This window comes from Geotrypetes seraphini, chromosome 3 (assembly GCF_902459505.1).
Source record: "Geotrypetes seraphini chromosome 3, aGeoSer1.1, whole genome shotgun sequence".
In the NCBI taxonomy this organism is placed as follows: domain Eukaryota; kingdom Metazoa; phylum Chordata; class Amphibia; order Gymnophiona; family Dermophiidae; genus Geotrypetes; species Geotrypetes seraphini.
In genome coordinates, this window is record NC_047086.1 from 242,791,159 (window position 1) to 242,813,504 (window position 22,346).

At 44.2% G+C, this 22,346-nt stretch overlaps 1 protein-coding gene across 1 annotated transcript in view; it reads right to left on the reverse strand.

The window, feature by feature from the left end:
• Nucleotides 1-749: 749 nt before the first annotated feature.
• The window catches only part of UST (uronyl 2-sulfotransferase), a 468,768-nt gene continuing 447,171 nt past the window's right edge, over nucleotides 750-22,346 (reverse strand). Inside the window, exons 7-8 of the mRNA XM_033939040.1 lie at nucleotides 21,580-21,737; nucleotides 750-3,341 (exon numbers count right to left, since the gene is read on the reverse strand). Of these exons, the coding sequence (XP_033794931.1) occupies nucleotides 3,058-3,341; nucleotides 21,580-21,737 (442 nt within the window). The 3' untranslated portion in view covers nucleotides 750-3,057. The remainder of the gene's footprint in view (nucleotides 3,342-21,579; nucleotides 21,738-22,346) is intronic.

The window sequence follows — 22,346 nt, forward strand, 5'->3', positions numbered from 1 at the left end:
CACCTCCCTGCCGCCTTCCCGGCCTTACCTGGTGGTCTAGAGGGCTTTCGGGGCAGGAGCGATCTTCCTACGCTCCTGCCCCGTGCAGATCGCCATCAGGAAATGGCTGTAGGGAGTTCCTGACGTAGTCTCGAGAGACTATGGGAACTCCCAGCAGCCATTTCCTCATGGCGATCTGCACGGGGCAGGAGCGTAGGAAGATCGCTCCTGCCCCAAAAGCCCTCTAGACCACCAGGTAAGGCCGGGAAGGCAGCAGGGAGGAAAAAAAGATGGATTTTTGTTACATTTTTTTTATTTTCCCCCTCCCCAGAAAAAAATCGCGATTATATGAAACCGCAAGTGCAGGAACCGCGAATGGGGAGGGGGAAGTGTACAATACAACAGTCTGAACCCCACCCATTTATATGAAAGAATAAAAAAATTATAGAAGATCAAACATGTAGCTTTTGTGTCAGCTTATGGACCCAAAACATGAAAAATTGGCTCTTCTCAACATTTTGGATCTGCTACTTTAGTCACCTTTTCTTAGAGATGGTCACATATTTTATATTTTGCTACAATTTTTATGTTTTTTTGTTGTTTTTGCTATGAGTGAAATGTTTTCTTTTATCATAGTACAATTTCACTAAGGGCAAGAGGTACTAAAAAAAGCTACCACATTACTAAATGCTAACATATATTAATGTGTTATATACTACAGATAACACATTTATTTACCACACTGCATTTTATGCAATGGAATCTATTTCTTTTTTTTTTTAAATTAGCACATGTTAATAGCATTAGCATGCACCAGTGTACTTTAGTAAATCTAGCCCCAAATGTAATGTATTTTCATTTTTTCATAAAAAGAATTTTCTTTTCACGTGATATTTCTCAGTTTCCAGGATATGCCACATCTTGGTTTTCAATTCCCATACCAATTGTTTGTGTTATTTTAAATCCGGAATCTTCCACTGCAATTGTCACAGACACCATGTAGAAATATGGCAAAAGCTAAGATTGTTCAAAAGCCTTTCTCCAAAACTCTGGATCACATAATATCCCTGAACTTGCTAACCACCATTTCTGGTGTATAATGTGGTGGATTTGTAATTCCAGAGGATTAGATAAACAGAGCTTCAAGTTAACCCCAAAGTTTCAGGAACATTTTGGCCCCAATTCTATAAATGGCGCCTAAAACATAGGGGCTGAGGAACGCAGCACATAGTGCATGTCAGTCTTGAATTAGGCGCTGTTTACAGAATCACGCCTAGCATCACCTCAAATTGGACTTAGGGCTAGATTGTCAAAATTTGCGGTAAAAAACAATGGGCCACTGTTTCAGCCATTATTGTAGCGATTTCAAAATGGCGAGTCATTCGTCCAAAAACACGTATGCAAATGAGGTTGGCGGAGAGTAGCGAAGGTTCGCTAAATTTGCATATGCCCATCGCTGGTGATAGCGATCGGAACATGCGCAAAATAAACACATGCACAAAAAAATCCCAAATCGAAGATTGGCAGGAGGGATGCCCAATCCCTTCTGCCACCGAAGTCAAGCACCCCATCCCCCCATGGCAGCAGGAGAGATGGCCACTCCTGCCGCCAAGCAACATCCCTCCAACACCCCCCATCAGTGGGAGAGATGCCCACTCCCTCTCACCGCCAAGCAACACCCCCCCTCCGACAGCAGGAGAGATGTCCACGCCCTCCTGCCGCCAAGCAACACTCCCCTTAAACATTGGTAAGTGTCAAAATCTTGGGTGCCCCCTATCTATGCCAGAGCTTTCTTGGCCTATATACTGGTGCCTACATGCAAAACACATCCATGCCATCTTTCTGGTAGGCACCTTAGACTAGGCACCTAGCTGAAAGTGGTAGGCACTTACTGAGTTAGGCCTCTAAAAAGCAATTTTAATTTAAGCTAATTAAGCTTATTACCAATGCCAGTTAAGCTTTGAAATAATTAAGACAGGCATGCCGAACTAGGCGCCTAACATTAGGCATCTTTTATAGAATCTGGGCCTTTGGGTCAATCCTGTGGGGGATTTTATTTGTGTTTCAAGACATTCTGGGATTTGTGGTTTTTCTTATGCCAGTCCAGAAATACAGGACTACAAAAGCCTAGTATGCTGTGAAAGGGAAGTTAACAAAAAAGACAGATTCAAAGTGTCCATAATAGAAATATGGAATAAGAGAATAGATAAAGACTGCCTGGCCCATCTACTCTGCCCCATTTCTCTTCTTGTTATAACCGTTATCTTCATTTCTACGCACACTGACTCTGAGTAATTTGACAGCTCTATATGCAGGTTTACTTATTCTGATCTAAGTCAACTCCAACGGCCAAGCAAGTCTTGGTTTTGCTTCCTTACAGATTTATATTATGGATTTGCCATTTTATTGTCTTTAGAAAACAGGGCTACAAACCCATAAATACAACAGAAAAACCAGCATTGGGTCAGCTTGTCAACAGTTGACCTTGGACATCCTTATTTCTGCCTTTTCTTTCTTCTTATAAATATTAGGCTAGTGCAGTTGTATCAAACAATGGAATGCAAACATAGTTAGCGATGCTCATGAGATACACTTCCTGTTATATTGTAGAATACATATACAGTTTTTGCTTTCACATTGTTGTGAGTGTTCCGTAATGAGAAAGAACCTCAAAATGTCTTCCAACATTCAGTACAGGCCAGTATGCCATTTCTTGTCCTCTTAAAAACAAATGTTTGATTTGCGAGCTGCACATTTCCTTTAGTACAGATTTGTATGCGTGGAAAACAATCCATTCTGGCTCAAATCCAAGAGTCCTAAAGAGAACACTCTTTCTTTTCTCTCTGAACTGTTCCATTGATGTTCAGTTCTAGAAAGGATCATTTAGAGCCAAACAAACAGAACATCAAATAAAACCCGAAAAAACGGGTATCTCCCAATCAGCCCAACAAGTGGGAATATTTCTTAATGCTATGTTGCATTAACTCAAATTACTTAAGGACTTTTTTTTTTTTTTTTAAATTAGAGAAAAAAGTACTTAAGAACAAAAGGGCAAAGTTATCAGTGTCGTGCCCATGATCACCTTTTATAGATATCTTCTAGCCACTTCTCATCGTTTTGCTCTTCATTGTCTTCAATTGGTTCTTCCGTTTCTAGAGGAATAGGAATCAAGAACTCTGGTCTTGGAAGTGGCTTGATGTTAGATTTAAGCCCGAATTTGCGTTTCAGCAGGTGGAATTGTTCCTTGATGTAATAGTAGAACTCGTACTCATACTTCATACGCTGGTAGAGCACGTGGATTGCATCTGGGGAAGGGACTGTCTTCTTTACGGTCACAGTCAAGTTCCCAAGTTTCCTGTGCTCTAAAGACAAAAGCAACAGAAAAGGTATCAAAGCCTCTTACTTTCAACAGCAAGAACAATAAGCATTAAAGCAACTGGATAAACTATGTAGAAGTCAAAGCTATTTGCCCACAATTTGATAAGGAGGGAAATGTCTAAATTCATACCAAACATGAAAGAAAATGGGTACTCAACAGAACAGTAAAGGCTAGATTCAATAAATGGCCCCCAAAGTTAGTCCCCTGAATGATCCATACTAAGCTACGAGTAGTATTCTGTGAAGGGCACATGGCACAGAACATCCTTTACTGTATATTAGCTTAGAGTGCATGTTGGGCCTGATTCTATAAATGGTGTCTACCTTGTAGGTACTGGTTGGTGCAGTTGTCAATCAACCGCACGGCGCCATTTATAGAATCACACCAAGCAGGCCTAGGCGTCACTAGGCATCTTAGTTGTAAGTGCTGTTACTTTAGTCAGGGTTTTCCTGGCCTAATTTACTGGCACTTAACACCGACGCCTAAGTCAATCATGCCTATTCCCTGCCCCCCTAGCCACGCCTACTTTTCAGGAAGGCGTCGCTAGGGGCATTGACTTGGGTGTCACTAGGTGCCATGCAACTTAAATGAATTGCTTTCTAATTTCTTTTGAATCGGTTTCTAATGACGTGGTCAACTGCCACGCCAATTCAGCCAATAAAAACAATTAAGTTGCCTAAGGAATTCAGTTAGGCGTTGCTATGTGTCCTCAATTAGAGCACCTCGCGGCACCTAACCTAAGCACCATTTATAACATTTTACCCTTTGTGCCTAACTTTGGGAATGGCCACAGGCTGATGTAAATGCTGGCACCAAACTGATGGCAGGTAGGCACATGCAGATGTAGGTATTATATAACACAGTTCCTCAACCGCCGGTCCGCGAACCGGTGCCGGTCCGCAGAAAATTCCTGCCGGTCCGCACAGGACCGGCGAGATCAACTTCTTCAATTTCCTGCCGGTCCGCGCAGGACCGGCAAGATCGAGGAGCTGTCCTTCGCTCTGGGCCGGAGAGATAATAGGGAGCCTCACACTGTGCTTTCTCCCCTCCCAGCAGCTCTCCTTACAAATGCAGCGATTGAAGAAGGAAGCCTTGGAGCTTTTGCTGAGTCGGGCCGTCTCTGATGATGCAACTTCTGCTTTCCTCAGAGGCGGTGCGACCCAACAAAGGACCCGAGGCTGCCTTACTGAATCGCAGCGCTGGCAAGTAAGGAGAGTTGCTGGGAGGGGAGAAAGCTGCTGGGCATGGTGAAAAAAAAAAAGGGACAGCTACTACTGGACCTGGATAGAGAGAAGGAGAGATGCTGCTGGGAGGGGGGAGGGAAAGGAGTCTGGGAAGCTGCTGGGTAAGGGGGAAAAAGGGACAGCTGCTACTGGACCTAGAGAGGGAGAAGGAGAGATGTTGCTGGGAGGGGAGGAGGGAAAGGAGTCTGGGAAGCTGCTGGGCAAGGGGAAAAAGGGACAGCTGCTACTGGACCAGGATAGGGAGAAGGAGAGATGCTGCTGGGAGGGGAGGAGGGAAAGGAGTCTGGGAAGCTGCTGGGTAAGGGGGAAAAAGGGACAGCTGCTATTGGACCTGGAGAGGGAGAAGGAGAGATGCTGCTGGGAGGGGAGGAGGGAAAGAAAAGGGAAGAGAGTTACTGCTGGACAGGGGGAGGAGGGAAGGGAGAAGAAAAAAGGAAGGAAACAGCTTGCAGGGAGATTAGAGGAGGGGAAGGGGAGAGACAGGAATGAGATGGGAAGGGGGGTCAGCAGAGAAATTGAAAGGGACAAAGATGCTAGATCTGGTGTAGGAGAGATAAAAATGAAGAGAGCAGTGAAGCTGGAGTGAATCGTGTAAAAAGGAGAGAGGGGCATAGGCTGGATGGAAAGGGGAGAGGGGCACAGAAAGAAGACAAATACCATATGGAAGGGGGAGAGGTCAGACAGTAGATGGAAGGGGCAGATGCTGGATTGAAGAGACAGAGAGGGCAGACTGGAAGGAAGAGAGTGAAAAGAAGATGAAAGCAGAAACCAGAGACAACAAAAGGTAGAAACAAATAATTTTATTTCTATTATGTGATTAGAATATATCAGATTTGAAATATATATCCTGCTAGAGACATAACTGGGGACTGCAGTATTCTGTTAGCATGATATTTCTATGAACTTGGCTTGTTCAGTTTTCTTGATAGTAGAGGGGATATATGTTAAGGGGAGGGGAGAGACGGGGTTTTGTTGGTCCGTGCTCTGTATATTTGTATTTATAAAATCACAATTGTTCAGAATATTGTTTCTTTTTATACTTTAATAAAATACGTTCAATATAAAATCATAATTGCCGCTTGTGCAGATGGGATCAGATGGTTTGCGGGGACCGAGCTCGCAGAGATGGAGCGTAAACGGGGTTTTAAAATTTTAGTCCTAGTAGTTTGCTGGTCCACAAAATAATTCTTTTATTTCTGCCGGTCCACGGGTGTAAAAAGGTTGAAGAACACTGTTATATAACATCATGCTTATTAAAAGCAAACTAGACCCTGCCTGAAGCTGGAACTTTAGATCATTTATTGTTTTATTGTCCGTTCATTAAGGCTTTTTGGGAGTCTATTTGGGATCAAATAAATTGTTTGTTAGAGAACCATGTAGCATTGTCATATGACACAATTTTATTTGGCATGTCTATGAGAGCTAAATGTAAAATATCTGCTAATAATAACAAGCTTTTATTGATATTAACAGGAGTTGCCATCCAACAAATAACACATAATTGGAAGGACTGTAAAAGACTGAATTATTGTTTTTGGTGGTCTTCAGTTTGTCATGTGTATAAAATGGAAAGAGCGTTGGCTGTTCAAAAAAGTTATTATAATAAATTTAAGGATGTGTGGGGACCTTTATTAAATTATAGTAATGAATAAGTTACACTTTTCCCAATCTTAATACACATGTGGATTTGAGGGGGGGGATTTCTTGTTTTTCATTTAAGAATATATAGATGATTGTCGTAAGATATTATTTTCATGTGGTATATATTAGTTGTATATGAATTTGGGAGGGGGGTGGGGTTAAATCTTCTTGGTGTATGATATTGAAAATTTTTCAAGTGATGTTGTATTATATTTGGTTGATATTTACTGTACACTTGATGTAAGTTTAAAAATGAATAAAGAAATTATATAAAAAAAAAAAAAGAGCAAACTAGATTTATTAAAAGCAAACTAGATGTACATCTCCTTACGAGAGGCATAGAGGGATATGGGTGACTAAAATTACGCCAGGTGTACACCTGGCTGGGCCTCCTGGGCCACCTGGTGTATGGATCGCCGGACTTGATGGACCGAAGGTCTGATCCGGAGATGGCAGTTCTTATGTTCTTATGCCTAATTTCTGGGAACACCCCTGATCTCCACCCCATGCCCCTTCCCAAGGCCATGCTCCCTTTGCAACTGTGCACTAGGAAATTTAGGTGTGCATGTTTTAACACAGGACACAGGGCAGATCCGTGTGCAATTCCTAATTACCATACTGCCAATTAAGTTCTTGTTAATGCAAACAATTGACTGTTAGCACCTGACTAATTACATGCGGATCTGGGATTTGTGCCCAAATTTGAGCAACCTATACAGAATCTAGGTCAGGGGTCTCAAAGTCCCTCCTTGAGGGCCGCAATCCAGTCGGGTTTTCAGGATTTCCCCAATGAAAATGCATTGAAAGCAGTGCATGCACATAGATATTCATTGGGGAAATCCTGAAACCCGACTGGATTGCGGCCCTCAAGGAGGGACTTTGAGACCCCGGATCTAGGGGTAAATAAGTATATGGCTGGGATAACAGCATGATTTAGCATTCCACTTCAGTGTCTTCCATTCTGCATCTGATCCACTTTTAAACTAAAGGGGGAGGGGGGAGGCTGATTTACTCAAGTACAGTAAATTTTGGCAGTTATCATTCTTTAATGGCCAAAAATAATGTACTAAATGCAGAGACTGTGTTGAGGGTGGTGGATGCCTGGAATGCCCTCCCGAGGGAGGAGATGGAGAGAAAAAAATGGTGATAGAATTCAAAAAAGCGTGGGATGAACATAGATCTCTAACTAGAAAATGAATGAGCAAACTTTCATGGTCTGTATCCCACAAAGGAGATGGTTTGGATAAGCTGGAGCAAGCTTCAATGGCAACTCTAGTAGTTGGAACCTAGGGACAGTACCGGGTGGACTTCTAACGTTTGTGGCCCAGAAGAAACAAAGAAAAAAGACAAATTCAATCATGAAATTGTAATGCATGTAGTTATAGGGCAGACTAGATGGACTGTTCAGGTCTTTATCTGCTTTCATTTACTATGTTAACTGTTGGGGCCAGGCCCAACATGTTTCCTGCAACAACTGAACAGAAATGTTCTCTACTATGCACTCATTATTTGCAATTAGCAGGGATGCACCTCTGCTAACAGCCCAATCGACTGTGCTTGATAAGTACTATTGAAGGAATTGTACTGGCTCCCCATTCAGGCCTGTGTTTTGTTTAAATTCTGTTCATTGATTTATAGAATTCTTTATGGTTTAACTCAGTGGTCTCAAACTCAAACCCTTTGTAGGGCCACATTTTGGATTTGTAGGTACTTGGAGGGCCTCAGAAAAAATAGTTAATATCTTATTAAAGAAATGAAAATTTTGCATGAGGTAAAACTTTTTATAGTTTATAAATCTTTCCTTTTAGCTAAGTCTTAATAATAATATTGTAATTTATAGCTAAACAGACATATGATCAAGAAACTGTTTTATTTTACTTTTGTAATTATGATAAACATACCGAAGGCCTCAAAATAGTACCTGGCGGACCGCGGGTTTGAGACCACTGGTTTAATTCCACGTTACATGAATCCATTGATTATACATTCTTTGTCAAACAGGGCCCAACACCTTTGTGAGCTGTGGATGCTACGTTTTCCATTGGTAAAAAGAATTATAGTTAAAATTTGTTTAATTTTTTAATTTTCTTATCAAGCAGCCTTGTGCTGAAATCAGACCTGCTGACTATGAAAAGCCCCATATATACAGAATCACTAACATTTAGAGGCACCCAAGGAAAACCAGGCCTAAATACCTGAGCCTAAGTTATGCGAGGTTAAGCATATTCTATATCAGTGCGCATAACTTTTAGGAATGCCCATGCTCACCCATGCTCCTCCCCTAGACATGCCCCCTTTTGAAATTCGCACACTAGAACTGACACACACCATTAATAAACAGACATTAAAAACAATTACTGCTTGAGTACTTAGGGCTAGATTCACGAACCTGACCGATCGGGCCCGATTTGGTCTTCAAAGTTGAATATGCAGAACACCCCCATCTGCCTACCCGGATCGCTCTATAGCCATCCCAGCGCATGTGCAGACCATCTGTTGGGCCCGGCAGAGATGTGTTTTTTTTTTCTTTTTTAAACTTTGGAGCCTGCGGGATAAAACCACGGGCTTGCACTGCAGGGAAGGGTGGGAGAGTCAGGGCAAGCAGGCAATCTGGGCAATGAAAAAAATAGTACAGGTCTGAAAAAAGTGGCACATTTCACTTTCACCTCCCCCCCCCGACCTGCCCACCGCACCACTACCCAGACCAGCCCCGGCCCACTCCTGTTTGGGCCTGGCCCAACCCGACACCTCCCCTATACCTAAAAGTTGGGAGCAGGCGGGGTGCTCAGTTCTTCCTGCTCCTTAGGCCTCCAGCAAAGTCTTTGGGGAGCAGGAGGAACCGCAAAGTCCTTCTGTTCCTGCCCTTCCTTGATGACGCACTGCTAATGTGGGCCTTAGGCCGTGCCCCGTTGCATCATGTGATGCATGGGGAGGAGCCTAAGGCCTCAACTGGCTCAGGCTCCTCCCTTGGGAGTGGCCTGGGGTGCCTGAGCCAATCAGGGACTTCCTTAGGACTGAGCCTTAGGACTTTCTTGATTGGCTATTGCTTTGACCAATCAGGGACTTCCTTAAGCTCAGCCCTAAGGAAGTCCCTGATTGGCTCAGGCGCCCCGGGTCCCTCCCAAGGGAGGAGCCTGAGCCAATCAGGACATTAGGCTCCTCCCCGTGCATCACATGATGCAACAGGGTGGGGCCTAAGGCCCACATTAGCAGTGCGTCATGGAAGAGGGGCAGGAGCAGGAGGAGTTTGCGATTCCTCCTGCTCCCCGAAGACATCGCTGGAGGCCTAAGGAGCAGGAGGGACTGAGCACCCCTCCTGCTCCCAACTTTTAGGTACAGGGGAGGTGTCAGGTCTGGTTGGGCCAGGCCCGACCAGGGGTTGGCCGGTCCGGTCAGGGAGGTGGTGTGGTGGGCCGGCCCGGGCTGGGCGCATTAGTTTGGTAGCAGGAGGGAGTTGGCATCCCTCCTGTCATATTCGCGCGGGCAGCGTCAGGTGGCTTTGTAGGGGAGGCTTTTTTTTTCATTTCGGCTGTTTTTTGACAGATATTTTGCATGTGTAACACATGCAAAATATCTGTGCCATGGAAAAAAAGTGAATAAAAAAACCTGCAGACCTGTCAAAAAACCTGCAGACCTATCGGTAACTCAGTTACCGACAAGTCTGCAGCAGTTGGGTTTGCCAATAGTAAAACCCATTTCCTAATAGCCAAGCAATTGTTAGTGAATCAATCGCTTGGCTATTTTGCATGGAGTTTTACTAATTTGCTTGGGAGGATCGGGATTGGATCGCTACAGGCGTTAGTGAATGGGGTTCGAAGGAAATCACGTCGCAAAAGGCTCGTAAACCAATCGGTACACGATCAATTTGCTTAGTGAATCTAGCCCTTAAGGTCTGATTCTATAAATGGCACCTAACTGTGCAGCACCACTCAATGCAGTTGTCAATCAACCGCTAGATGTCCTTTATAGAATCACACCTAGTGGCACATAGGCGGACTTAAGCATCGCTAGGCACAGTAGAGGTCAGCGCTGGTATATTAGGCCAGGTTTTACCTGGCTTAATTTACCAGCATCTAACTCGCACACCTAGCAATGCCTAAGGTTACCACACCTATTCTCTGCCCCTAACCATACCGAATTTTCAGGTAGGCATTAGTAGGCACCTCAACTTAGGCATCGTGCTGATCTCTGCACGCAACGCCCCATGGTGCAATCTCACTTGGAGTATTGCATTCAATTCTGGTCTCCTTATCTCAAGAAAGATATAGCGGCAATAAAAAAGGTTCAAAGAAGAGCGATCAAGATGATAAAGGGGATGGAACTCCTCTCATATCAGGAAAGAGGCTTGTACTCTTCAGTTTGGAAAAGAGACAGCTGAGGGGAGATATGGATGAAGTGTACAAAATCCTGAGTGGAGTAGAATGGGTACAAGTGGAACGATTTTTCACTCCATCAAAATTTACAAAGGCTAAGGGACACTCAATGAAGTTACAGGGAAATACTTTAAAAACCAATAGGAGGAAATATTTTTTTCACTCAGTGAATAGTTAAGCTCTGGAATGCATTGCCAGAGGTTGTGGTAAGAGTGGATAGCATAGATGGTTTTAAGAAAGGTTTGGACAATTTCCTGGAGGAAAAGTTCAAGTTTCTGAGTTTATTTAAAATTTGTTATTCTGCTTATTAAATTTCTAAGCGGCATATGTGGAGGGGCATAATCGAAAGGGACGTCTAAGTCCGTTTGTGTCTAAGTTGCAGGTCGTCCATACTAAAAAAACAGCCTAGGACACATTTTCGAAAAATACGTCCAAAATTTTTTTTGTTTTGAAAATTGTCTAATTATACGTCCAACCGCTAAATCGTCCATCTTTATACCACATTTCTGTCCAACTTTTCGTCCAAGTCAAAAACACCTAGAACAAGCCCTGTTGGACGTGGGAGGGGTCTGCAAAGTAATAGACTGAACACCCAGACATGCCACTTAAATAGTGGGGTACCTTACAGGGCACTGCTGTGAACTTCACAAAAAGGGTGCCATGTCTTCTCCTCACTACTGCTCCCTTATAGGTCATGGTGAACCCCCCCAACCACCTCAAGAATCCCCTAGTCCCATTTATCTACCACCCCAATAGCCCTTATGGCACTTGGACGTTTTTGGGAAATGTTCGTCCAAGTGCCAACTTAGGCCGGTGTTTAGACATTTTTCTCTTTCGATTATGAGCCCCATAGGCTATAAAATTGGGCTATACATAATAGAATAATGCTTTAACATATATTGGGAGAGGATGGGAGAACTACATTTGTAAATCGGACAGAGAGACATAAAAGAGTAACTCGAATAGGATCCTATCTGTTAGAAGGTCTGAAGATAAAGAATTTACAGATCAAAGGCATCTTTGAATAGGAAAGTTTTTAACTTTGACTTGAAGTGGTCTAGTGATGTTTTTTCTCTTAGATAGATTTGCATAGAATTCCAGAGTTGTGGGGCAGTTACTGAAAAGATGGTTGAGCGAGTCGTATTTATGTAGTGTAATGAGGGCATCAATAGCAAATGTTGGATATTCAAACGGAGGAATCTTGTAGGGGCATATGGAATAAGGAATCTATAAATTCAGGGCAATTGGTTGCCCTTGCTTTAAATGTTAGGAGTAATATTTTTTATGTGACTCTATAAGAAATCAGAAGCCAATGTACATTGAATAGAAGTGGTGACATATGGTCGCATTTTTTTGCTTTTTAGATAAGTTTAATCGCTGCATTTTGTACAATCTGCAAGCGTCTTAAGTTCCTTTTGAGTTATTCCTTTGTACAGGTCATTGCAATAGTTGAGCCTCGAGATGACAAGGGAATGAATAAAAACATTATTTGATGAAGGTTCAAGGAGGTTTGTGAGGGAACATATCATGTGTAGTCTTTAAAAACTTTTTTGTACTACTAGTGTGTTATTGAGAAAAACATGGGGGAAGCCACTGCTTGCCCTGGATCGGTAGCATGGAATGTTGGAATATGTGTTTTTGCCAGGTACTGATGACCTGGATTGGCCACTGTGAGGACGGGCTATTGGGCTAGATGGACCATTGGTCTAACCCCGTAAACAGCGTAGACTGGAAAATGGATATAATTATAGAGATGATACACTATGAAAACATTGCTTGACAAATCTAGCTTTACAGAAATGTACTGTACAGTATCACACAACCACAGTAAGCAAATAGGTCTCCTCTACCATATCCAAACGCCTCCTCCCAATCTCAGAGCCCAGGCCAGCAGCATCTCTTTGTCCTTTCCAAACCCCAGTATAAAACTAACCTGGGCACCAGTGGAAAATGGGATGGAGTGGTGGTGGTGCACAGGTAGACTGCATTCTATTCCATGGGGTAAGTTTCAGAGTTGCAATAACTCTGCAGTTGCTCCAAGGCCTGCCTGGATTTCTCCAGTGGTAAGGGGGGATGGCGGCTAATTTTATAAGCAGTGCTCCCAAGTCCTACTCCCAACTCCCCTCAGCTGAGTGATGCTGCTGCTAAGCATCCCGAGTTTCCTACTCCAATATTAACCAGAGCCTAGGAGAGGAGCAAAATGCAAACTCTGAGGGTGGGGGGGGGGGGGGAGGAGGGAAACATGTAGTGCAAACACCTTCCCATATTCATTTCCTTCCTTAAGAAGCTAGTTTATATAGAATTGTAAATGGCTGGTTAAATAATTTCTCAAGGAAACAAGAAAGAACCATTTGAACTAAAATGCTTTAAAAAAATATCATTTTAGAGAGGGTGTTTTAGCGAACCCTTCCCACCCGCTCCAAGCCAATTTCAATGATGGCGGCAGAGGCAGCAGCACCCCTCCATCCCCCTGTGCCACCTCCCCCATCTCCAAAGCTTAAGCTTCCCCACCCGTCCAACATTTTTCCCCTTCTCTAAAATGAACTGAAAAGGTATCACATACGGTGTTCCTCACTATAGCCCATTGGTCAGACATTCCTAAGGAAGCCGGTAGACAGTGAAGGAGTCTTTCTCTGCTGTGTTTGAAAGTGCCACTACTGTTACCCCACTCCCTTTTTTTAAGAGTGGTGCTTATAGAGGGGGGAGTTGTGTTCCCTCTAAGCTGCGTTATACATCCAGTAGCTGAGAAAAACACTATAAATGATAGTTAATTCAAATTTTCTCTGCATAAACTGTGCTTTGTGTAGTTTAATTTTGTGGTTACCATTATATATTGCTAATAAAATTATACTGTGTGTATATGAAGAATGAATGGAAGAAATGGCATTACAATTTGTACTGTACTATTATTATGGGGTGGAGCTTGGGCATCCTCAATCAAAAAAAGCTTTCTGTTGCCCCGATGCCATGTACAGGTATGCTCCAGTGCTGAATATCTGGGTATAGAAAGCCCATGGCACCCAGCATTTACTTCTGTGTTAGCTTTTAATTACTTGCGGGGGTTTTTTTTTTTTAAAGAGTGCTGCTCGTGAAGTTAGTAGTCACAGATGGACTGACAGATGGGCAAGTTAAAAACCTAGAGTACGTTTTAAATCATTAAAATGGTACTGTGCAGAATAGAAGTACAGGGGTACAACCTCTCCAACCCCACGCCAGCTCTGTGGTATAAACAAAATAAATAAAACAGACTTTCCTCTCTCTTTTAGGTCCTAGTTCACACTTGCTGTCTAACACCAGCAGGATACACATTTCAAATCTGACATATTGTAATCACAAAATAGAAAATAAAATTATTTTTCTACCTTTTGTTGTCTGGTCATTTTGTTTTTCCATCATCTTGGTCCCAGTTTCTCTCTCTGCTTTTTGTCTATCTTCTACTAATTTACTTTCCAGTGTCTGCTGTCCATTTTATCTCCTCTTCTCTCTTGTTCCATTCCCTCCGTATGCCTGTCTCCAACATATTGATTTTGCTTAACTTTTTCTTTTCTTGCCTCTGTTCACTCAAATCTTGCCCTCTTTCTCACCTTTCTTTTAAATTTTCAACTACCTCTCAATTCTCCATCTCCTCTCAGTCCCTAGCTCTCTCATTTCCCATCTCACTCCTTTCCCAGCCTCCTATTTCCTTCTATTTACTCCCTATTGCCACATCTGTCCTCCTCTCTCCCCTTGGTCCAACATTTTGCTCCCTCTCTTTTCTGTTGTTCTTCTTCCCTCCCCCCTTGATGCTGAACAATTAGATGGAAGAAAAAAGAGATGCTGCATCTCTCTCTCTCTCCCACCCCCAGGCCTAACATTTCTCCCTCCTTTCCCTCCCCAGATCCAACTTCTCTCCCTTTCTCTTCCGAACTGCCTCATCCCATCTCTCCCCCTATCTGTTTGCCTCCCTCCCTCCAGGTTCACCATTTCTCCCTCTCTCTTCCCAACAGTTCTCCCTTCAAGTATCTCTTTCCCTCTTCCTCCACACCACCCCAGGTCCAACCTGTCTACCCTCATCTCTCTCTCTTTCTTCACAGCCCAGCATGTCTTCCCTCACGCGCCAGTCCCTCTCTCTTTACAGCCCAGCATGTCTTCCCTCCTGCGCCGGTCCCTCTCTCCTCACAGCCCAGCATGTGTTCTCTCCCATGCCAATCTGATGTCGCCGTCAAGCTGAAAAATCTGCCTCGGCAATGATTCAGCAACATTGGCCATGGCTCATTTCCAATGATGTGCATCTTCCTGTTTCCACTCAGGTGGACCACAGCAGATGGAAAGCAGGAAGGGGAGCCACAACATCGCTGAATTGCTGCCAAAGCTGGCAGATTTTTCAACGTGACAATGACATTGGACTGGCATGGGAGGGAAGACATGCTGAGCTATGAGAAGGGGAAGTTTGGGAGCACTGCTAAGGGCCACATAAAATGGCTGTAAACCCATGCAGAGTACCGGGATCAGTGAGAGAAAACTGAAACACAGGACCCTGTATTGACTGCTGCTCCTGTTGACACTACTGCAGCTGCCTTTATGCTTTGGAGAGGTAAGGAGGAGAGGAAATAAGAGAAAAGCAGCGAGGTGTAATGTTGTGTGTGAATTTCTAAGTGGTAAAATAGGATCATACGGGGATAAAAGTTTAGGAAACATGACAACAACTTCTAAACCAGACATAGGAAAACCCACACTCCATTCACGCACCCTCCAATCAAAGAAGTCAAACGGAAAAAACTATATGATGGCCTCCTAGCCACACAAGCAGCAAAACTCGACAACCAAATCTCCAATCTACTAACTATGATCCCAGACTACAAAACATTCAGAAAATAAATAAAGACTCTACTCTTCAAGAAATTCCTGCAAACGACTTAATACTGCTAGCTCCTTCCCATTGTCCAGTACCACTTCTCAATACCTTCCCGATTCCCCAAAGCAACCTCATCTACTCTTCATCTCCTCTAGAAATTACCAGATATCTTCTTCATGTAATACCATTTTTGTAATTCTTTTGTAATCTGCCTTGAACCGCAAGGCATTGGCAGAATAGAAATCTCTAATGTAATGTAATGCAATGTAAACCCAAGCAGCTGCTTTAGAAGCTTGCTTGGAAGAGGGCTGAATGTGGTTCTAGTGAATGTCCATTACAGGCCAGCAGCTACAGCAGTACTGTTTGTCCTCTACAGTGCAGGCCCCAGTCATGTCTAAAACCAGCTCTGACATATACTAATCAATAAACAGAAAATAAAATACCCTTTTCTACTTTGTCGACTAGCCATTTTATTTTCTAATTGTGTTTCCAGTTTCCTTTCCTCTGTCTTCTTTTAACTCTCTTGCCAGGGTCTTCCACCCTGTACAGTATTTCACCTGTGTCCCTGCACCTATCTTCCTCTCTGTGTCTATATTCTTGCCCTGTCCAGTATCACCCTTCTGTGTACCCATCCCTCCTCACGTGCCTATCTAAAGCCCTCTATGTGCCTATCCTCCCACCTATCTGGCATCACCCCTCTGTATACCTATCCTCTGTACCTGTCTGGCATTGACTCTGTATACTAATTCCCTCCCCGCACCACGTGCCCCACATTGGACTTCTGTGTCCCTATCCGACCCCCATATACAGCATCTATCATCTCTCTTAAATGTCTCCTGCCCTTCCCCCACCTACCTATGTGTGGACATACCTATCGGCGGGTCCAATATCTTTTCCTCTTCTCCTGCAGGTCCCACATTATTTAGCTCTCCTTTCTTTCCCAGTGGTATGGCATCTTTCACTCATTTTAGCATCTATCATTCCCCTCCCTCTCATAGAAGCCCTACCAAAATTCCCTCCCTATGGTTTGATGCCATATATTTTCTTACCACCCCCTCTCCGCCCTCTATATTAGGCTGACATTCATCCTCCCAGGTAGCCCTCACTGACCCCCATCTAGACGATATTGGACAGATTGCCGCACAGTCATTGACAATGACAGTGTTTCTTTTTTAAATATGGTGTAATCTTGTTCCAAAGTGAAACTCCTGTATACATTTTTGAGCACTTTCTCCTTTGACCTAACCTTTCTGCTTCCTTCTCTTCCCCCAGTTCAACATCTCTTATCTACTTCCACCCCCTCCCCCCGGTCCTTTTACCTTGCTTCAAACGTTCACTGGCAGCTGCCACATCTGTAATGCTGAAAACAGGCTGCCTATGGGTGGTCTGCAGAGTCTTCCTTATGCTGGTCCCATTCCTCTGATTCTACTTCTGTTTCTGGAGGGGAGGAATCAGCACAGGGAAATCCCTGTAGACTGCTCAAAGGCAGCCTGTTTTCAGCACTAAAGCTGTGTACTGCAGGCATGGTTAAAGATCCTGGGGGAGGGGAGAGGGTAGAACAGGTGAGAGATGCAAATTGAAGGGGACAGTGGCATTACAAGGGAGGGTGGTAGTGGTTCGCCCTGGGTGTAGCATATAAGGAGGTGCTCTGAAGGCCAGCATCATGGTTGAGAACTTCTTTCCCTTCCAGCAGAGGCAGCGGCAGCCTTCACAACTCTACCAGTATTAGACCTTCCTCTGCTGGGTCCTGCCTTTGCAGAAGCAGAGAGGAAGGCCTGATGCCGGCAAGAGCAGTGAGTTGTGAAGGCTGCACTGCTGATGGGGAGGGGTTGACAGAGAGGGAAGGAGGTAGGTACCCATTGGGGGGATGGGAGAAGGAGAGAAATGCACCCTTTTGGGGTGAGGAAGAGGGAGGGAGGGAGAAGGAAGACCAGGGAAGGGAGAGGAGAGAAGAGAAGAGAGAGAGATGCCAGGTCATTGGGAGGATGGGGTAGGGAGGGAAAGGGAGAGATGCCAGGGCATGGGGGGAGGGAAGGAAGAAGACAGAAATGCCAGACCAGGGGGAAAGGAAGAAGGGAGGGAAAGGAAGGAAGGAAGGAGAGGAGAGAAGATGCCAGAGCATGGAGGAGGAAGGGAGATATGAAAGGGAAGGAGAGGAGGAAGATGCCAGAACATGGGGGAAGGGAAGGAGACAGAGATGCCAGACTGTGGGATGGGGTGGAAAAGAACAAAGGAAAAGAGGAGATGCCAGAGCATGGGGGAGGAGGTGAAAACAGAGAGAGAGAAATGGAGAGGGGGGTGAAGCTGAAATGAATCATGTATAAATGAGAGAAGGGACACAGAATAGACAGTTATGGGTACAGAAAGATGGAAGATGCCACATGGAAGGGGAAGAGGGTAGACACCAGATGAAAGGGAGAGGGCAGACAGTGGATGGAAGATAAAGAGAAGGTGGATAGTGGATGGAAGGGGCAGAAAGAGAGAGAACAGATGCCGCATTGAAAGAAGAGAGTGAAGAGAAGATGATTAAAGCAGAAATGACAAAAGGTAGAAACAATTTTTTTGTTGCTTTAAAGTAATATTGTAGCTGTATTGATAAACATCTATAAATAGAAAATGGAAATAAAGTAATATTTTTATTGAACTAATTTTAATACTTTTTTTTTTTTTTTTTTTCAGAGACCAAAACTCCCTCAGGTCAGGACAGGATATCTTAACAGCAGTATACTGCACTGACCTGAGGTTTTGGCCTCTGAAAGCTTCTGTATATACTCGAATATAAACCAAGATTTTTTGGCTAAACAAATGGCCCAAAAATGGGGGTCTCACTTTATATTCGGGTCAGTGCTGACCCACCCCCCTCCTAAACCTTATGTAGGGCTCTGCTGGGCCTGCTGTGAAACCTGGTGGTCCAACCGATTCTAAGAATTTTTACCTCCCTCCCCCCTCCTCCCGTGTATCTTTAGTATCCCTGGTGGTCTAGCAGTGAACCGCAGCAGAGCAACCTTCTTTCGCTCCTGCCCATGAAGAGCCACTATCTGATTGGCTACTGCTTAAGCACGTAACTGCTAGTATTCCTAGGCATGCCCTGACTTATCCATGCCTTTTCTAGGGACACACCCCTGTTGCAGTTGTGGCGCTACAGAAATTGTGCATTCGGTTTATGCAATAGCGACTATGGCAGTAAAGCTGCGCTATGGCTTAACTGCCAATTAGCATCTAATTAAACAAGCTTTGACCAAAGCCAGCCCAAACATTATGTAAGACGAGTGGCATAGCAAGGGAAATTGGGGCCCAGGACAGGATCACCCAGCATCACCACACCGTGCACCCCTTGCCATGCCATGTGCCCCCCCCCCCCCCACCAGCGCAAGCAGCATCTTCCACATGCTGCTCTTGCCACCCTTGGCTCACTTCTGACATCACATCCTGGTCCCGTGACCAGGAAGTGATGTCAGAGGAGAGGAGAAGAGGCGCCCCTACGAAGATGGATCCCGGGGTGGTTCACCTCCCCTTTCTATGCCACTGTATAAGATTAGGCTGCAGCTTCTGGGGATGCAAAACAGCAGCTACGCTGGTAGTTGCCTTACCAGCACCTCAGAAGTTGAAAACGCCATTTAAAAAAAATAAAAAAGCATTTTAAAAGGAAAAATTTAGGCACCTACTGCTGCCTTAAAAATGGTGCCTGCATCATGCCTACAGAGGTGTTTTATGATGCCTAATGCTACTGTAGGAGTGGCTTATGCCAGAACTGGCATTAGGCATCATAAAGCACCTCTGTAGGCGTGATTCATGTAAAAGGTAGGTGCCAGAAATGTAGGCTGCCATTCTATAAACAGCGCCATCGTGTGATTGACATGAAGTCGGTGGCCATATATAGAATCCGTGCCCAAATGACCCCTATTCTGTAAAGTGAGTTCAACTCCAAGAGGAGGCATGGACCTGAGAAGGTCATGGGCAGGTGAAGGGCATGCCAAGGAATTAGGCGTGATATTATGGAATATTATCTTTTATGCACCTAATTGCCAGCACTTAAGCACTAGCATTTACACCGGCCACTGAGCTGGTGTAAGTGCTCATACTCATGCCTGAAGTTAGGATTAAATGCAGTTTTGCGCCATTATAGAATTGTCACTTAGCACCCACATGTTTGGTGTCTAACTTTAGCTGATCTTTCTTGAATTTACCCCATAGTGCCAGCCTCTGAATATCCGGAAACAGCAGTGAGTTGCTGGGATTATATGGAGAGTTGTGATAATAAGCCACAATCTGGAAAGCAATTAGGACAGCTTTCTTGGTGCCCTGAATTATCCAGATAGCTCTGAGGCAGTCTGTAAAGATATTCAGTGGCACTATCCAGATAGAATCTCTCATTGGCACTGTCTAGATAAATTCTTCTAAATATTGGCCACTAATATTTGAACTTCCAAGTAGAGAATGACACGAGAAAAAAATTTGTCCCCGTCCCCGCGACCACTGATCCTGTCCCCACCCTATCCCCGTGACCACTGTCCCCGCGACCACTGTCCCCGCAGCATCCATACAAGCAATATTTAGCTTATTCCTTCCTTATAAATCAAAGTTCTGGCTGCTGAACTAGAGAAAGAGATGTTCAGCTGGCAGGGCTTTGTTTATAATTTTTATCAACACAACTAATATATTACTTTATCCTAAGGCAAAAAAACCCAAGAAAATAAATATAAATTTTTTTCCTACCTTTGTTGTCTGGTTTCTGCTTTCCTCATCTTCTCATTCATTTCCTTCCATCCACTGTCTGCCTTCTCTGTCTCTTCCATATGCTCTGTTACTGTGCCTCTCCCTTCCATCTCTCTCTCCACCCCCACCCCCAATTGGTCTGGCACCCATCTTCTTCCCTCCACTCCCCCCCCCATAGTCTGGAATCTCTCTCTTCCCCATTTTCCTTCAGCATCTGTTCCTCCCCACCCCTTTCCCTCCCTCTCTCCCTTCCTCAGTTCCCTTCAGCGTCTTCTCCCCACTCTCTGTTCCCCATTTCCCGTCAGCGTCTGTTCCTCCCCACCCTACCTTCCTTCCCTCTCTTCCTTCCCCAGTTCCCTTCAGCGTCTGTTCCTCCCTACCCCACCTTCCCCAGTTCCCTTCAACGTCTGTTCCTCTGCACCCCAACTTTCCTCCCTTTCTCCTTCCCTGCCCCTTACCTTTGGGTGGGCAATTTCTAAGTTTGCTCCCTACGAGCAGCTGGAGCGTTGAAGTTGCGTGTGGCTGCAGGAAAGATTGTCTCTGATGCAACTTACGGTTCGTCAGAGATGACCTTTACAGCAGCTACACGTGATTTCAACACTCTGGCTGCTCGTAGGAAGCAAATTTAGAAATCGCCCACCACAAAGGTAAGGGGCAGGGAGGGAGAAAGGGAAATGCTCGGGCTGCGGCAGCGGCGGTGATCAGGAGGGAGGGAGATGCTTGTATGGGGCAGAGGCAGCAATTGGGAGGGAGATGGCAGTGGCGATCAGTAAGGGAGGGAGCGCGATCGGTGACTGCGTGCGTTCCCTCCCTTAACTGCAGAGACAAGGCCATTCACCGCTCCACGGGGCGGTGAATGGCCTTGTCCCCGTAGCCGCGGTGAACACTGTTTTTTCCTCACCATTTCGACGTGTAACAGCTACCGTGTCATTCTCTACTTCCAAGTCATTACAAAAGGTGCAATTAGCTGTTTACTGTTGAATGCTTTAACTCAGCTACAGTAGGTTCATGTTTCTTCCTACTCTAGAGTGAATTCTAACAGCAAATTAAATGCAATAGATATCTCTTTACTCAGAATTTATTTTTATATAAATATTGCAAGTTATTTTAACTAGTGATTTTTTTTTTCTGTGTCTTGGCAAAGCTGTATTTATCAGAACAGTTGACACAAGCCAGGGAACAGCAGCGAGAGCTCTGTTTTTTCTCATCTCCTGACTGATCAAGGAATCAGTCCCCCTAGCACTTCAGTCTGCCAAGAACAGGACATCCTTTCTTTGCTGAATGAGCTGGCAGCTGAACCGACTTTTAAAAAATAACACAAAAAGGCAGTCATCCCTTGTACTGCAAAATACACAGAAATACAAGGCTGTTGACTCCTACTGAAAAAGGTTTCTACAAACCATAAAAAGATACCTGGATTTTTGTAGATGCTGAGCACATCCTTAAAGTAGTGAGGTAAAAATCTTTCCAGTAAGAGCAGCACATCTTCCAGCTCCTCCAGGATGCCCACAAGCAGGAAATTCTCATTCACATTCTGCTTTGCTCTTTCAAGGGCCCATTCGCCAGGATCCCTGTACCGAGATACAGCGGGCACACTTGATAAATACGCATTCAGTTATGGAAACAAGGCCAGTACAGTTTTGTCCAGAACAATTGTGGTCTTTTATTCACGCCACGAGATTATCTTTCTCCAAATCTAGCATGCTTATTCAATGTAGACTCAGATTTTATATTTTGCCATAGTTTATCTATTTAAATAAGTTAAAAATAAAAAATAAATAGATATCCTACTTGATGTAGAGTTAATAAGGTATTTAGAAGAATTCCCCCAATTTCACTTCTTTAAGGCTCCTTTTATTAAGCTGCCCTAGTGGTTTTAGCGCATGCGCGCTAGACACTAACGCCTCCATAGAGCTGGCGTGGGAGTTAGCACATGCTAATCTTCAGCACACGCTAAAAATGCTACCGCAGTTTAGTAAAAGGAGCCCTAAGTGAAGATCGAAAATTGATCAAGGTTCTACAATTGTCCCACTGTCATATGGCAATTTAAATAGAGCCATTTTAAGGGATGAATTTCTTTACCTGGCTCTATGATTAGTTCTTTGCTTGCTGCTATGATTGAACTCTAGTTGCTAATGTGTCTGTTATGACTTTCATTCTCAATGAGCTCTGGTGTTCCA